We start from the raw sequence: 18,459 nt of genomic DNA, 5'->3' as shown, positions 1-18,459 counted from the left end.
GGCAGAAAATCAGTAAAGATGTGGTTGAAGTCAACAACACTACCAGTCAACTCATTATAATAGACATCTACAGACTACTTTATCCAAAAATAGCAGAATATACGTTTTTCTTAAGCTCACATGGAACATTCACCAAGATAGACCACAATCCAGACCACAAAACACACCTTAAAAAATTTAAAAGAACATAAATCATACAACGTCTGCTCTCAGACCACACTGGAATTAATTTAGTAAGCAATAACAGAAAGATAGCTATAAAATTCTAAACTATGTGGAGATTAAACAGTATACTTCAAGTAAAATATGAGTCAAAGAAGAAATCTCAATAGAAATTTTTGAAAATTTCAATTAAATGAAATAAAACAACAGCAATTTGTCAAAATTTGTGGGTTGCACCAAAAGCAGTGCTTAGAGGGAAATTTACAGCATTGAATGCATATATTAGAAAGGAAAAAAGACCTAAAATCAGTAATCTAAGTTTCCATTCTAGGAAACTAGAAAAAGAAGAGCAAATTAAATCCAAAATAAGAAAAAGAAAAGAAACAATAAAAATTAGAGCAGAAATAAATGAAACTGAAAACAGGAAATCAGCAGAGAATATCAATAAATCCAAAAGTTGATTCTTTGATAAGATCAATAAAATCAATAAGCCTCTAGCAAGGCTAAGTAAGAAAAAAAGAGAGAGGACACAAATTACTAATATCAGAAATGACAGAGGTGACATCACTACAAATCCCATGGACATTAAAAAGATTATAAAGGAATACTATGAACCACTCTATGGCCATAAATATGATAACCTAAATGAAATGGACCAATTCCTTGAAAGACACAATCTACCAAAACTCACATAAGAAGAAACAGGTAATATGAATAAGCCTAGATCTATTAAAGAAATTAAACAATAATTAATAACCTTCCAAAACAGAAAACATAAGGCCCAGATGGATTCACTGGTGAATTCTACCAAACAGTTAACCAAGAAAATTATACCCATTTTCTACAGTGTCTTTTAGAAGATGGAAGCAGAGAGATTACTTCCTAACACTTTCTTTGGGGCCAGCATTACCCTAATACCAAAAACAAACACATTATAAGAAAACTACACACCACTATGTCTCATGAATAGAGATGCAAAAATCCTCAACAAAATATTAGCAAATCAAATCCAACAATATATAGAAAGAATTATATACCATGACCAAGTGGGATTTATCCTAGGTATGCAGGGCTAGTTCCACGTTAGAAAATCAATTAATGTAATCCATCACATTGACAGGCTAAAGAAGAAAAATCACATGCTCATATCAATAGATGCAGAAAAAGCATTTGACAAAATCCAACACCCATTCATAACAAACTCAGTGAACCAGAAATAGAGAGAAACTTTCTCAACTTGATAAATATCTACAAAAAACATAGAGCTAACATCATATGTAATGATGAGAAAGTCAAAGCTTTCTCATTAAGATCAGGTACAAGGCAAGGATATGCCCTTTTACCATTGCCTTTCAACATTGTACTGGGAGTCCCACTTAATGCAATAGGACAAGAAAAGGAAGTAAAGGTATACAGACTGGGAAAGAAGAAATAAAACTGGATTTGTTCCTATAAGACATGATTGTCTATTTATAAAATCTGAAAGAATCAACAAAAGAACTCCTGGAACTAATGAGTGACTATAGCAGGATTGTAAGATACAAGGTTAATACACAAAAGTCAATTACTTTCCTATATACCAATAAAGAACAAGTGGAAATTAAAAACACATTTACACTGGCACCTCCTAAAATGAAATACTTAGGTATAAATCAAACAAAATATCTATAAGATCTATATGAGGAAAACTACAAACTCCAGTGAAAGAAATTACAAAAGAACTAAATAAATGGAGAGATATTCAATGTCAATGGATAGACAGACTCAATATTGTCAAGATGTCAGTTCTTCCCAACTTGATCTATACATTCCATGCAACCCCAGTCAAAATCCCAGCAAGTTATTTTGTGGATTTTGACAAACTGATTCTAACGCGAATATGGAGAGGCAAAAGACCCAGGATGGTTAACACAACACTGAAGAAGAACAAAGTTGGAGGACTGACACTAACAAACTTCAAGACACACTATAAAGCCACAGTAATCAAGACTGTAATATTGGTGAAATAGACAAATCAATGAAACAGAAGAGAGAGCCCAGAAACAGTCCTACATTAGTACCATCAAATGATCTTTGATAAAGGAGCAAAGGCAATACAATTGAGCAATGATAGTCTTTTCAACAAATGGTGCTAGAACAACTAGACTTCCACATGCAAAAAAAGGTCTCTTCACAAAAATAAACTCAAAACAGATCACAGACCTAAATGTAAGTAGTTTTCTACACAACTACAAAACTACTATAAGACAACATAGGAGAAAATCCACCCAACCTTGGGTTTGGTGAAACTTTTTAGATGTAACACCAAAAGCACAACCTATGAAAGAAATAATTGATAAGCTGGACTTCATTAAAACTAAAAACTTCTGTTCTGTGAAAGACAATGTCAAGAAAATGAAAAGGCAAGTCACAGGCTGAGAGAAAATATTTGCAAAAGTCATATCAGGTAAAGGACTGTTCCAAGACATTAAAAAACTTTTAAAACTCACCAATAAGAACATAAACAACCTATTAAAAAATGGGCCAAGAGGCCTGCCCTGTGGCCAAGTGGTTAAAGTTCCACACGCTCCCCTTCGGTGGCCTGGGGTTCAGATCCCAGGTGCGGACCAACTCCACTCATCAGCCTTGCTCTGGAAGCATCCCACATACAAAGTAGAGGAAGATTAGCCAGATGTTAACCTCAGAGCTAATCTTCCTCAAGCAAAAAGAGAGGAGGATGGGCAATGGATGTTAGCTCATGGCTAATCTTCCTCCTCACCCTCCCCCCCAAAATGGGCCAAATACCTTAATAGTCAGGTCACCAAAGAAGATATACAGATGGCAAATAAGCATATGAAAGATGTTCAACATCATATGTCCTCAGGGAAATGCAAATTAAAGTGACAATGAGATACCACAACACACTGATTGGCCAAAATTCTGCATACTAAATGTCGGTGTGGTTGTAGAGCAACAGGAACTCTCATTCATTGCTGGCGGAAATGCAAAACGGTACAGCCACCTTGGAAGAGAGTTTGGTGGTTTCCTTTAAAACTAAACATATTTTTCCCATACAACCTAGCAATCACTCGTCTTGGTATTTACCCAAAGGAGTTGAAAACTAATGTCCACGCAAAACCCCACACATGGGATATTTATAGCAACTTTACTCATAATTGCCAAAACTTGGAAGCAATCAAGATGTCCTTCAGTAGATGAGTGGATAAATAAACTGTAATCCATCCAGAAAATGAGCTATTATTGAGTGCTAAAAAGAAATGAGCTATCCAGCCATGAAAAGGCATGGAGGAAACTTAAATGTATATTACTAAGTGAAAGAAGACAATCTGAAAAGGCTACATACTGTATGATTACAACTATATCACATTCTGGAAAAAGGTAAGACTATGGAGACAAAAAAATGATCAGTGGTTGACAGAGAGTGTGGGGGGAGGGATGGATGAATAGGCAGAGCACTGAGATTTTTAAGGAGGTGAAAGTCCTCTGTATGATATAGTAATAGTGGATACATTCACTACACATTTGTTCAGTCCCATAAAACAAGAGTAAAGCTCATGTAAACTATGCATTCTGGATAATAATGACGTGTCATTGTGTGTTCATCAGTTGTAACAAATGTACCACTCTGGTGGAGGATGTTGATAATGAGGGAGGTTATGTGTGTATGGGGGTAGGGGGTATACAGAAAATCTCTATGCTTTTGCTCAATTTTTCTGTGAACCTAAAACTGATCTGAAAAACAAAGTGTATTAAAAAAAATCTATCTCAAGTTGATTACGTCCTAAAATGTAAAAAGCAAAATTTAAAAATATTTAGAAGAAAATACATGGAAAAACATTTGAAACAAAGAGTTAATATCTGGCATACTAGGAGGTCATGATAGACAAAACATTTTATTTTTTGGCAACTCTCTGTGGTTCTTGGAAAAAAAGCCTTTGTTACGAAAAAATACTTGGGAAGAAATTGAGTGCCTAGCATATGTTAGATGATAATGTCAATTGATGTCAAAGGATAAATGAAATTGTTCTGCAAAGAATAAGAATTGAGAGCTAGAAATGGACAGTGGAAATGGGTCTGGAATTCTCGAAGGAAGGAATGTGGAGAAAGGCAAGAGGAGTAAATTAAGATTACGGTCAGGAAACCCACTTTTCCGGAAAACTATGAATTGCAAATAACTAGAGCAAACGTGATGTTTGGGATAAAGTTTTGAAAGGAAGTAAGGGAAATTTAAGCCATATTATTGCATCTAATCCAATAAGTAATTTCTATCCTTAGAATGATCTGAATTTGAATTAATATGAATTTGGACTCAGGGTCCTTTGTCTTGTCCTAAGAAACAGTATACTTTATCAAACATAGACTCTACTGAGTTGCATTGGGACCTGAAAATCCAAGAAAAAGTGTAAACCAGATTCGAAGTTTCTTAGTTCTAAAATGTTTTTATACTATAATCCATAGTGAGTAATAAAGTATCCCTTGACATTTAATTTTCTATCTGCTCAGTTCTTCTTCTGTGAGTCTGATTTATTCTTTTGATCTGCAACAGCTGCCTTTTCATACTTGTTTGTTCTCATGATGCACTGTGTCATCCTTACCCTGACTCTCCATGGCCCTTCATTCAGCTTGGGGTTGTAGGTAGGGCAGACATCAAGGAATAAATCAACTACCCAAGCCTACGTAAGGAGTTTACGCACAGAGCGACATGATCAGATGTTTCAGAACATCTTTGCTACACAAAGTGTGGTCCATTGACTAACAGCATCAGCACCATTTTGGAGCTTATTGGATATGCAGAATTTTATTCCCCCTTCCTATAGAATTAGCACCTGCATTTTAACAAGATTGTTCTAGTCACTTGTATGAACATTAATGTTTGATCAGCACTGAACTTAGAAATCTTATTCCGGTAGGATGATGAAAGATGGATTTGGGAAGCAAAGGCCTGAAGGCAAAAGGTTACCATTTTATTCTTTTAATTCCACTGTGACATTCAGAGCAAGAACTGAGACATACAGTATGAACCAAGAAAGTAATTGTTGAAGAGTTGAAAAATGTTCCTTCACTGTTCTGAAGGTTTATCAATGAAGCTGGAACTGGAGCCATCAGAGATTTTGCTATAGCGTATATTTGAGTCTCATTAGGCAGGAAGGATCACAGAAGTTACTATTTTGTTTACTTCAACAAAGAATTAAAGCTTCTTAGTTTATCAGTTCAGGAAGCTGACTAACTGGCAGCTTTAAAGTACTCCCAAACAGTGACTAAAATCACTTGGTCTTTTCAAGTTCTAAAAGGGAGTCTATAGTCAACTGCTAAGCAAAGACACCTGAGGGTAGAATTTTTATTATCTGCCTGGCTCTAGTGTTCTTGTGAATAAAATCCCTTTCTCTTCTTTCCAGACCACTGGACAGAAACACCTTTTATGGTTTTACTTCTTCTTAAATGATTACAATAAATTTTTGTAGAGTCCATTTGGATTCTTCCAAATTTTGAAACACAGGGCTTCCAGGATATATGACTCTTTGCAAAAATACTTCCCACATACTTTAAACTCAAAATAGCATCTCACCCTTTCTTCCAGGAAAGTCTCTCACTCTGATTGGAAATTCTAAGTTGGGTGAGTCATATAACAGAGAACACCCGGGGCAGGAAATGTATTGGTTGCTCAGAGTGAACAAATTGCCTTTATTGTAGCATAAAGTCATGGGAAATTTTGTCCAAACAAAATTTTATGGATAGATCTGATCCTAACAGACAGAAGAATGCAGTGAGGATGTCATTTAGTCATGCCTAGAAGAACTTGTACTTAAAAATGAAGTCAGGGATCTGCAATACCTACCAATTTCAAAACTACCATCAATAACTCCCACGAGCGAAGAAGGGATATCAAACCTTCTCTCTATCTGAGTGATGGTGCTCTTCAGATAGCCTTCTGCCAGTGCTTTGGCAAAGTAAACGAAAGACAAGGCACCCAAGAACACCTGGAAAATATGACAGGTCACCTTTAGTTTGATTCCAGCTTGACACGCAACTGGAAACTTACTAAACAAATAAACAAAAACGCAAACCAAGAACAATGTAACAAGCTTGTTATTATTGCAAATTTTATTCAAACATGGTGATAGGCTTCCTTCAGCCTCAAGCTCATGTAGATTTCTAAAAGATTCGAATTCTCTTGCAATTCACTCAGCATCTATGTGGAATTACTTTTTTTCCCCCTTTCTTTTCCCGTCCCCCAAAGGATATTCAAAGGAATCTTATCTTTGAAAAGAAGATTCATTGTGTAGTGAAGCAAAGAGAGGAAGGAGCCATTTGTAGGTAAGAAAAAAACCCAAAAACCATAAACCAGAATCTTATCACAAGTCTAGCACTCCTGATTGTTCACAATGATGGTGCATGCACCAGTAGAGAATATGAGACTGAAAAAGTAGAACTACTATTCCTTGTATTTAAGTTCATGTTCAAGTTAAATTCATACTCAAATTCTTATTTGATGAAAAACATTTTTTTGATATCTGGCTTATCTATTTTGCTAGACTTGGGACTGTGATGGAGTACCCACAGGGCAGGTTAGCATTTATATGCTAACATATATATTTGTTGGGTAAATGTTTGGTACAAAGAATGAACAGGAACTTGAAGTCACAAGGTGAACCATTTAAAAAGCAGCCCTGTCCCTTACTGTATGGGAAGGAAAGTCAAAATTTTCTTTTATAAAATGGGAACAATCTGGATGTTTCAGAGATTAAATGTTATAACTGTGCTTAGCATAATATCTGGTAGATGGTAGAGAATTAATAAATATTAGTTTCTTCTCTCTCTCTCTCCTGTCTGTTTAGGAGGGGCATTCAAATAAGTCAGAAAAGTAATACTTAGTAATTTAACCTACATGGTCAGGGAGAGATTGCTTTCACTGCCTAGCAAAGGGTGGTTTTTAATAAAGCGTATCTAAGATCATTTTTTAAAAAGAAAAGAAAATTCTTGCTTCCAGCTATATTGTGTAGAAAATATCTGGATGGAGAGCCAAGAGCATCAACTCCACCCAATTCTTTGTTACTCTGTAGTTCACCATTTACATTTTTCTAATGTTTAATTGTTTGTTACCTTTAATTCACTACAGCATGGTTGTTTATCCTTTGTGGAGGAGTATTCTGTTTTAAAGGAAGGCCTCCCAACAGGTTGCATTGAATTTTTGCAGAATAACTGGATATTTTCTTTGGATGAAGTGTCCATTATGAAAATGTTCCTTGACTCTGATCTGTCAAAGTTGATTTTAAAAGTGAAAAAACAAAAAAACGTTTCATTCAAATCCACACAGTTTATTAAATAATGTTTTTTATTTCACAGTAGATCACAATTCTGTAGACATAATTTGACGTGAAGCTACCTTATTTTACCACAGTAAGTTGGCAAAGTTTTTCAATTAAAATCGACCAGGATATTTGATTAACTAATCCTGCTATTGGGACTCAGTAGCCAGCATTCTTTCTTAATCCCTTCAGTTTAAGCCTCATTATAGCAAAGAATAAATTTAAATGTTGCCTTTGGAATAAATAACAAGGCGGAATTTTGCTAACTTTGTGGTCTTGCCAGCTTAAACTAGAAGCAAGCCGGAAAGGAAGAAGAGGAATTCATCCATTTGAATATTGGTTCATTAGAATGAAGTCTTTAAAGGCTTCAAATCTATCTTAGCAGAATGGATAGAAAAGATCGATGCCCACTGTAGATCCCTATAGCACGTATTATGATTCCTATAGGTCTGCAGCACCCAAAGTAAAGCTTAAATACGGCAAAAAAAGAAGAGGATCAATCTGTGTATCATTTTAGTTTGACAAATAAGAAGCAGCATGATTTCTGCCTCAGGCTTAGATTTAATTCAAGCAAAAGCAGTCTTTGCCTGCATTAAAGTAAGAAAGATGGGCTCCCTTCCCATGTTTAATTTCCCACTCTCCCTTCTCTTTACCAAGCCCTCGATAGGTTCACATAACTGAACCTATTTTCCCCTGTTCACATCAATATTTACATATCCTATACCCCATTTCTTTAGGATTCATATGGCTCAGTGCCTGCCTGATAAACTAATCTAAGTGAAGGAACTCAAAAATAACTTCTGGATCACCCTAATGTTTATCAGATCATGTATTTATGTGTTAATAGAGATCTTCCATATTCCCATCACTACTTACTAAAGGAATAACATTAGGAATAAAATTTCATGTACCACGGTAGAAATTTAGCTTTAGTCTGCCTATGTGTATATTACCTTGACTTTAAGTAATGCTTGTTCTGTGTTTACTAAACCTCATCCCACATAGCTTGAGTTCATAGATAATATCTGAAAAATCAAGAAATAGTAGTATAAACAATTTATTCTGAAATGTGGAGTGAAATATCAGAAGAAAGGCCTAAACAATTTAAAAGTGAAGAGGATTCCTCCAGGGAGTGGGAAATGAGTCAAGAAGGGTGGGGCAAGGGTCTGGTTTTTAAAAAGGTATTATTAGACTTTTAGATCATTTGATTTCATAAATATGCATAACTTAAACTTTTAAAAAATGGACAAAGGAAAGTGAGTGAAACAAAAACAATTTTTAAATCAAAAGACTAAAATAAACAAAGAGCTGATTATGCTAAGCAAGATCAGAAGACAAAGACATAAGATTACAATACTGGTGAGATATAAATATAGATGTTTAGGAACATAAAACATAAAAATTATGCACAATATATAGAAATAACTTTAAAGCCTTGATAAAATGGATAACTTTCTAGCAAATACTAATTACCTGCATGACACAAAACAGAAGAAAAAAATAACCGGGAAAACATTAACAAAAATACTATAAAAGTACCCCTTAAACAAAAATACTAAGGATAGATGATGTAACAGGAGTGTAACAGGGGAAAGATAGAAGATAAAGGAAACAAATGATAATAATCTCCTTACGTTTGACAAAGCCAGAATTATCTTGATAACAAAACCTCATTAACATAGCAGAAAAAGGAAAACTTCAGACTAAACCTAGAGATGCTAAAATCCTAAATAAAACACTAGCAAATCCAAATTAATTAATATTCTATAATTAAGCTGTAGTTTAAAAGTGCAACAATTAATTAATATCAGGAACTATAGTCACCGAAATCATCGCATTAAGAATTCAAAATGTTGTATACGTGTACCATAATACCACATTGTCTATCCAATTTTTATTTGTCAATCGTACCTCAATAAAGCTGAAAAAGAAAGAATTCAAAATGAAAAATAATAAAATCTCAGTAGATGCAAAACGTCAGGTGATAAAATTCAACATCCATTCCTGATTTTAAAGACAAATTCTGGGAAACTAAGAACATAGAGGTTCTTCTTTATCATCTAACTGATACCAACAGCCAACTTCATACATCCATTGAATCACTACAACTACTTTTCCAGAACAGTCTTTTGCCAGAACAATGACAAAGGGGTTTGGACATCTAACCTACTTAGACAATGTTAAATAGGTTTCTTTTTTTTTTTTTTTTTTTTTTAAGATTTTATTTTTTCCTTTTTCTCCCCAAAGCCCCCCGGTACATAGTTGTGTATTCTTCGTTGTGGGTTCTTCTAGTGGTGGCATGTGGGACGCTGCCTCAGCGTGGTCTGATGAGCAGTGCCATGTCCGCACCCAGGATTCGAACTAACGAAACACTGGGCCGCCTGCAGCGGAGCGCGCGAACTTAACCGCTCGGCCACGGGGCCAGCCCCTTAAATAGGTTTCTTTAGTACAAAACTTCTGAGTATATTTAATTCAACTCCTGGAGAGACACATTGCTTCTAATGAAAAAAATCAAAATAACTAAATGAACTAAATGCCCAACAAATAATGGTACATTCATGCAATCAAGTGTTTTGAAGCCATTAGAAATTAGTGTAAAGAAGTAAATATAGTTATATAGAGTATTTTCATTATGGAGTTGATTTTAAAAATACATGCTACAAATCAGTATGTGTAACACTCTATTTTATAAAATGAAACACACATATTCACATATGTGTATGCATAGATACAAAATTTCAGGAAGTTTATTAAGAACAGATTAACACTATTTCTGGTTGGTGACAGTGTAGATGATTTTTTAAAAAATGTTTTGTATATCTATATTTTCTAATTTTTCTATAATGGACATGTTTCTTATATGAAAAAACATTAAAAAATATTAAAGATATAAAAATATCACCAAACAAGAAATATATACACTGACAAGATTTTAAAATACAAAATGAATAATATTAAATTTACAGTTTAAAAAGAAATCCTCTTCTAAGAAAAGAACTAAACTATATAATCCAAATGACCTACCGTTTTAGAGGTTCAGGTATCATATTATTTCCCATAAGTCATAATATTAAAGACAGTGACCAGAAAATGCAAATAAATTGTTTAATAATAAAATATACTCTCACTTACACTTTAAAAGGTTCGAAGGGTTACATCTAGAATGCTGATGGTAAAGAGAAAAAAATCATGTTGAAAACAATATTAAAAACTTGAGATACCAAAACACATTGTTTTCTTATCTTTGGAGTTGTTGACACAAAAATCACTCTAACTAGAACTCAGGAGCAATAACAAAACGAGATAACTATAGTCATTCTAGTTGATGTTGTGTTAGGGCAAAATAATATCCAGCTTAAAATATTGACACTGCATAGTTTTACTGAAAATATGATTTCATCTTGATGGCTAATTTGCATATCCTCACAAGTATAATATGTTTCAGGGAGGCTATGGATATAAGCATTGAGCTTTTCATCCCTCTGTGAAAAGAAGGGGAAAGAAACTCAGTGACATGAATGGAGAGATCCTTGGGCATGCAGGCGCATGCTCTCTCTCTCTCCTTTTGCAACTGCAGAAGTAGAGCAAGAACACACAGTTATTGAGAAGGATTTGCATTTGGCAAATCCTTTATTGTTCTCCCACCCCTTGAATAGATTCCTCCAGGAAAAGAGTTATTGCAAAGTTTTCATTCAACACCCTGGGTTGGAGTATAACTTATTCTAGAGGCCAAAGAAAAAGAAGCCACGCGGTTTTTCATTTAAGTTTGAAAAAATTGAATTCTCTGTTCACGTGGGTTTGAAAATCAATCCCTTAGTCTTTAAAGAGCACAGGTGGCCTCAGAAGGTTGTAGTTGGATCATGCAGACACATTGAACTTCTCTGCCTTGATCCTGTGCCATAGACTCCATCCAACTGTCAGCGTACAAAGACGGCTCCAAAGCAAGCCAGAAAGGCAGCCGTTTCCATCACTCTCTTCTCTTAGTCATCTCCAGGAGGAAAATCTCTGTAGTAGCTTGTCTTCTGGACACCAGGATCCCTCCCTTCAGGAGGGAAAATCCTCTCATGGTACTTGCTAAGAAGTGTGTGTTGTTTAGAAAGCTGATCCCCCAATATAAGTAATTGTTCGTGTCAGATTCAGATTTAACAAGTAGTCCTTATGTGCCAGGTGGTTTATATACATTTTGTTAATCCTTAAAACAACTCATCAAAGTTGGCATTAACATTCCTATATTATAGAAAATGATATGACTCAGAAGAATTAAGTGACTTGTCAAAAAGTACCCAACTAATAAGCATCAGAGTCAAAATTTGAACCCAGATCTGAGTTTATCTGACTTCTTCAACCAGTCTCCTCACCTATTTCCACCAACCTAACAAGGGCCCCAGCAACTTTTATGGAGAAGAGTTATGGATCAGACACATGTAGCACAGAACTTCAGGGTTTATTCCTTTCTCTCCTGTGAGAATCTGATGTGATAGTCACGAAATACGAAAGCAGAGAACCAAATCTTACCTGAAGGTGGAGATGAAAGACAACCAATTCTTCTCAATGTGCTCAGCGAGAGGCTGGACCCCACTCCAGGGACTGAAAGAAGAAACTGAGGTGAATTCTACAGCAGCTCTGAGCAGTTCTGCCAGGTGGGGAGAGCCTGGCTAGACACAGACAGAGCAGATTAGGGGAAAGAAAAGATGAAGGGCATGGTCTCACCCCTGGGCAATCTCTTTTCTTTCCTCTTTCCTCCTGGCCTCTTTTCTCTGGCAGTCTGCAGAGAACAGGCCACGCTGGCAAAGCCACTGACGTGCATCTCAGCTCCCAGGGCACAGAAAGAGCTGAAGCCTTTGAGCCATTTCTTTGCAATTTGCTGCAAGTTTAAGGCCACACGTGATAAAGCTTTCTTTATGGGAGAGAGTGAAAAAAGAAAAGACCACTTGTGATCTTACTTGCTGATTCCCAGAAAACACAACGCTGTAGGGGGCAGAGAGTAAAGGAACAGAAGCAAGAGGAGGGACGGAAGTTTGTAACAAAGATCCCTCCTTCTCCTTCCAAGTTTTTAAGCCAGCCGCTCCTTGAGGACATCGCTGGGATCCTTCAGTTTTTAAAAAATGGCTCTTGAGCTAAATCTCTGCCTGGTTTCTTTTCCCACTGGGATTCTAGAATCTGCAGAGACCACATACCAGCTCAGAATCAAGGCTCTGCAGAGTTCTCTCCTGAAAGAGTTAATTCTCAAAGGGACATGATCAGTTGCTCACATCCACAATTTCTGAGTCTTGAAAATAGAAAAAAAGAAATTGAATTTTTGGCATTCAGTTGTTTATTCTATCTAAATTCCAAGGAAAGAGAACTCCTTACACTGAGAAATTCTACAATTCTAATAAATTCTTTTTCCAAGAGTACCATTTTAGAGGATTTTGAGCAGTATTAGCTTGTGCGTGATTTATATTAATAAATGAATTTGCTACTGGAATTATCCAAAAATCCACCATATTCTTAAATGGCTGTAACTCTGGCCTGGTCACTTAACTCTTAACTTTATCGAGTTTCAACTTCTTCCTCTGTAAAGAAGAATTTTCTATATATATAGAAATAAAAAGATTCACAGGGTTGTTTTAAAAATTAAATTATATCATGTATTCCAAAGCACGTTGCAAATAACAAAGTACTAAATGACCAGAGGTATTATTTCAGTTCACATAATGGTCAGGATCACTAATCAATATTCAAATATTATTATAAACACTATTACAAAAAAATTAAAAAGAATGCAAGGCAAATAAAGAAAATAATAAATCTTGCAATGAAGCAATGATGTATCCAGACTCTTAAAAACCAAATGTTTTATTTTAGCAATCAAACCAGTCTTTGCCATCAGACACAGTGAGCAAACATCATAATAGGTCTTACATTTTTCAACGTATCTAACAGGTGACCTTTGGTACACTAAAGGGGAGACAGAATTTACCAGCCAAAAGTGCAAAGGGCCTACTTTTCCTCACCAAGAAATGCAATTCTCCCCTGAGAGTGTAATTTGGTCTAATAATAAGTGCATAAGTGTATATAAGTGTAATAATAATAATAATAAATAATAATAATAATAAGTGTAATAAGTCTTCCAAACTTGCTCAGATTCACTCTCCAACCTGATTCCTTTTCTGACCTCTTCAGTCTACAGCTAATGGTACAATTTTGAATGTACATAATACTTATTTTACACGATATTTGGAGTTTCCCATATCCAGCCTTGCATTGTATTGCATCCTACTTTCATCCTCTAGATCAGCGGTCAGAAAATTTTTTCTGTAAAGGGTCAGATAGTAAATATTTTAGGTTTTGAAGGCCATACAATCTCTGTCACAACCACTCTACTCTGCCATTGTAGTGTGAAATTAACCATAATTGAATGAATCATAACTGAATGAATTTCCTAGAGCTGCAGTAACAAAGTACCACAAAGTGGTTGGCTTAAAACAACAGAACTTTTCTGTCTCAGTTTTAGAGACTAAAAGTCCAAATTCAAGGTGTTGGCAGAGCCATGCTCTCTCTGAAACCCGTAGGGGAGAATCCTTCCTTGCCTCTTGTACCTTCTAGTATTTGCTGACAATTATGGGCATTCCTTGGTTTATAGAGTCATCACTTCAATCTCTGCCTCCATCGTCATATGACCATTTTCTCCCTGTGTTTCTGCCTTCTCCTGTCCTTAAAAGGACACTAGTCATATTTAATTAGGGCCCACTCTAATGACCTCACCTTAACTTGATTACATCTGCAAAGACCCTATTTCCAAATAAGGCCACCTTCACTGATACAGGGGGTTAGGACTTCAACGTATCATTTTTTAGGGACACAATTCAACCCACAACCCTCATATTCTCACATCGCTCCTTACCTGAGTTGAGCTTAATGCAATCATTTTAATCACTCGCTTCCATACAGCCTCAATTCTCTTGTCCATCTATCAATTTGCTGTTCTTTGGCAAACCACAGTTGAGTTAAATCCAACTTTCTGTCTACTCTGTGGCTGCATCCACATTGTTTTAAATGGTTGAAGACCAACTCACTAATATGCCCTCAGGGCTTATTTTAAATTTATGACCAGCAACCTCACTGTGCCTTACAAGCATTTTTAAACATAATACCTTTTAATAACCCAATCACTTTGCCTCACTCCGGAATGACTTCTCTTCTCAAACCTTCAACATTTCTTTCCCAACTCTCATTATCAGCTGATGACCTTGCAGAAGGAATTCACTAATGGAACAGAAAAAATCAGGAAGGAAATATTGCAATATGCCATCGCCACATTTACCCTCCACCTACATGTGTATTCCTATTGTCTGTCTTCTGTTCTGTTCCTGTGGATCTACGGTCCATGTTTCTAAGTCCAAGCTTTTGTCTATTTTGTCCTTCTCTAAAATTCCTCTTCTCCAATCATTTTCCACAAATTCTAATTAGTTTCTTGCCTCCACCACTCCACCACAACTACTTTCATCAATAACATCAAAGATCTTCACGTTAATAAATCCAATGATAAATTTCCAGAACTCATTTTAATTGCTCTATTAGCAGAACTGTGTGCCATTGATTCTGCACTTCTCTTTGATCTATTGTCTTCACTTGGTCTTCAGAAAACCACACTCCCTTAATTTTCCTCCTCCCTCACTTGTCATTTGCTCTTAGTCTTCATTGCTAGAGTACCCCACAGTTCAGTCCTTGGAATATGGTTTTTGCTTTACCTACACTAACTCTCTTAGTGACCTCATCTAATCTCATGGCTTAAAGTATCACTATGATATAAGATAAACAAGGTTAAGAAAAACTTTGTCGTGTCAAATTTGAATTAGGGTTTTTCAGCCTGAATTATATATATCCTAATTCCCTGTGATGAAAAGGTCTAGAAACAATGACCAACCAAGTAAGCCGTAAGTGCAACTAGCATGGAACTGGGTCTATAAATGCCATAAAAAAGGAACCATGATTTCTTGATATGTGACTGTTACCAGGACTGGGGATATAAGATGGGCCTGGAATATCTTGTCGTACCAAAAATCAAGGAGGCCTTGAATACTAGGTTGTGCCACAAGGACTCAACGGCTAACTTGAACGAGCTCCAGTTAGTCAAATATAGGAAAATTTGAACATCAATAAGAATAATAATTATAATTGTTGAAACATATAAAATGTTTAAATTTATGAATTCATAATAACACTACAAAAAAATTACATGGTCACCTTTGGATGATTCTAAGGAACCACTTCAATACATTTAAAACTGGTACTTAGGGGAAAAAAATGTTCATTTATCCTGCCTTTCCTATTCATTATGTTCATTAAAATTATTAAAGTGTAAAGAAAAATTTCTTTCTATGGAAGTATTCCAAATAGTAAACAAAAAAGGGATGGGAGAATTAGAATATCATACTTTTCAAACCCTTAATGAATTAATGAATCTAGTTAACAGTTGTCAATGACCAATATATCATAAAAAAGAAGCAGCCATTTTGAACATGTAGATGGAAGTTAGAAACTTGAAATACCACCTTTGAATCAGCCCTCCTCCCTATTTCCAAACAAAACAAATCTTACCAAGCCTCAGTTTAGATCTGAATACCATAATGTTCATTAAAAATACAGGGAAGAGAAGATCATGTTAAACGACACTCTAAAGATGCAATCAGCAAAATCCAAAATGGAGAATCTCATTAGGACAAACAAATCAGGGTTTTTTTTTTCCAACCAAAAAGGGCAAGAGAAAAAGGAGATGGGCCCAGTTAAAAGAGAGGCAAAGACGTTAATAGACATCTCACCAAAGAAGATACACAGATGGAGAATAAGCATATGAAAAGATGCTCCCCGTTACTTGTCATCAGGAAAATGCAAATTAAAATGGCAATTAGATACTATTGCATATCTATTAGACTAGCCAAAATCTGGAACACTGACAACACCAAATGCTGATGAGGATGCAGAGCAAGAGGACTCTCATTCATTGCTGGTGGAAATGCAAAATGGTATAATCACTTTGGGAGAGAGTTTGGTGATTACTTACAAAACTAAACATATTCTTGCCATATGATCTAGCAATCACAATTCTTGTTATTTTCCCAAAGGAGTTGAAAACTGATGTCTACTCCAAAACTTGCACACAGATATTTATAGCAGCTTTATTCATAATTGCCAAAACTTGGAAGCAATCATGATGTCCTTCAGTAGGTAAATGGATAAAAAAACAGTGGTTCATCTAGACAAAGGAATATTATTCAGTGCTAAAGAGAAATGAGCTATCAAGCCATGAAAAGACATGGAGGAACTTTAAATGCATATTACTAAGTGAAAGAAACCAATCTGAGAAGACTACATACTGTATGATTCCAATTATATGACATTCTAGAAAAGGCAAAACTATGGAAACAGTAAAAAAGATCAGTGGTTGTGAGGGATTGGGAATGGAGAAGGGATGAATAGGGAGAACACAGAGGATTTTTAGGGGAATGAAAATACTGTCTGGCATCATATATTTGTTCAAGGGCATAGAAGGTAGAATACCAAGAGTAAACCTCATGTAAACTATGCCTTCTGGATGATAATGCTGTGTCAATGTAGGTTCATCAGTTGTAACAAATATACCACTCTGGTGGGAGATGTTGATAAATGGCGGGGGCGGGGGGGGGGGGGGTTGTGTGCACGTAAGGGCAGGGAGTATGCGGGAAATCTCTGTACCTTCCTTTCAATTTTGCTATGAACCTAAAACTGCTCTGAAAAACAAAAAGTTTTAATTAAAAAAAAAGGAGATAGGGAGAATTGTAAATTGAAAGACACTTAAGAAATGAATTGATGAGTTACAGTGCATGGACCTTGTTTGTACCCCTATTCAAAAAGAAACAATCTATAACGAGAAAATTTTATAATCTTCTTGAAAGATTTATAATCTCAGAAATGTGAACATTGTGTGGATATTTGTGGCACTGAGGAATTTGTGTTAGTTTTTTTAGAGATGATAAAGGTGTTGTTATTGTTTAAGGGCACATTTTTTAGAAGTAAATACTGAATTATATACAAATAAAAGGACAAGATGTGCTGGATATTTTCAAAATAACTTTGAGGAGAAGTGCTAAACATTTGGAGGTATAGATGGAACAGGATTGGCCACATATTAATTGTTTGAGCTGGATGATGGGTGCTGAGTTTTCACTATACTACTTCTCTAATTTGAATAGGTTTGAAAATTTCCATAATTGGATTTTAAATAAATAATAGATTAAAAAACTGTTAGTGGATGAATTTTGAATTCGTTTCTATAATTGACCTGGAGGCAAAAATTGATATATTTAACATTTATTTTCTACTATCCATTCAATGTTTTCTTTGCTTTCAGTAGGCATTTCAGCTGGTTGAGGTTACTCACTGATGGGATGACCCAAAACTTCATTCCTGAAGGGTCAGAGTCCTTAGTGGTCCTGCCTTTATTAGGTTGTACTAATACAAATTTAATTAATACTAATGGATTAATGTACTAATACTTCCTTTATTAAGAAGTACTAAAAGGTCCATAGAGAATCCTCCGGATTCTAAATACAATATTTCTTGCCTCTATTTTGTAGCAGAAATCATGTTTCAGCTTAATAAATTGGGATCAGTCACCTCCTCTTCCAATGCTTCAGCATCACGAGAGAAGAAAATGGTCAGGTGGTAGCTTCAATTCCACGGCAATGGAACCATCACGTCCTCTGGTGAAAGTATCTCTCTTTTGCAAACTACTTCCTCTGAACAAGCAGAACCAAAAGTTTCAGAGATAGGAAGCAAAATAAGTTAGTTCTTAGGCATAATAGTGAGGGAAACAACTCCTACTTCCACCTCTTCATTCCAATATCTGTGTATTTTGGCTGTAGGACAAACAGCAACGTATATTGGTAGATGGTTCAGAGTATATGCTGCATTATATCTGACCATATGCCAATCTCACAGGGTTTACAGCTGGCACGCTACCTCAATT

General features: G+C 35.6%; 1 protein-coding gene across 5 annotated transcripts in view; it reads right to left on the bottom strand.

Moving 5' to 3' along the window:
- Positions 1 to 12,441, bottom strand: part of SLCO1C1 (solute carrier organic anion transporter family member 1C1) — a 58,244-nt gene extending 45,803 nt beyond the window's left edge. For 2 of the 5 annotated variants that reach the window (XM_044775208.2, XM_070494792.1), the window contains exons 1-6: positions 12,180 to 12,319; positions 11,985 to 12,056; positions 10,602 to 10,635; positions 8,423 to 8,494; positions 7,264 to 7,417; positions 5,999 to 6,140 (exon numbers count right to left, since the gene is read on the bottom strand). In XM_044775208.2, coding sequence (XP_044631143.1) covers positions 5,999 to 6,140; positions 7,264 to 7,392 — 271 coding nt within the window. In that variant the 5' untranslated portion in view covers positions 7,393 to 7,417; positions 8,423 to 8,494; positions 10,602 to 10,635; positions 11,985 to 12,056; positions 12,180 to 12,319. Of the gene's footprint in view, positions 1 to 5,998; positions 6,141 to 7,263; positions 7,418 to 8,422; positions 8,495 to 10,601; positions 10,636 to 11,984; positions 12,057 to 12,179 lie in introns of all 5 variants that reach the window. The other 3 variants (XM_070494791.1, XM_044775209.2, XM_014832456.3) reach the window with 3 other exon arrangements.
- Positions 12,442 to 18,459: the final 6,018 nt, after the last annotated feature.

Source organism: Equus asinus, chromosome 22 (assembly GCF_041296235.1).
Source record: "Equus asinus isolate D_3611 breed Donkey chromosome 22, EquAss-T2T_v2, whole genome shotgun sequence".
NCBI lineage: Eukaryota > Metazoa > Chordata > Mammalia > Perissodactyla > Equidae > Equus > Equus asinus.
The sequence above is the reverse complement of the archived record's forward strand: the minus strand, read 5'-3'. Positions and strand labels throughout refer to the sequence as shown.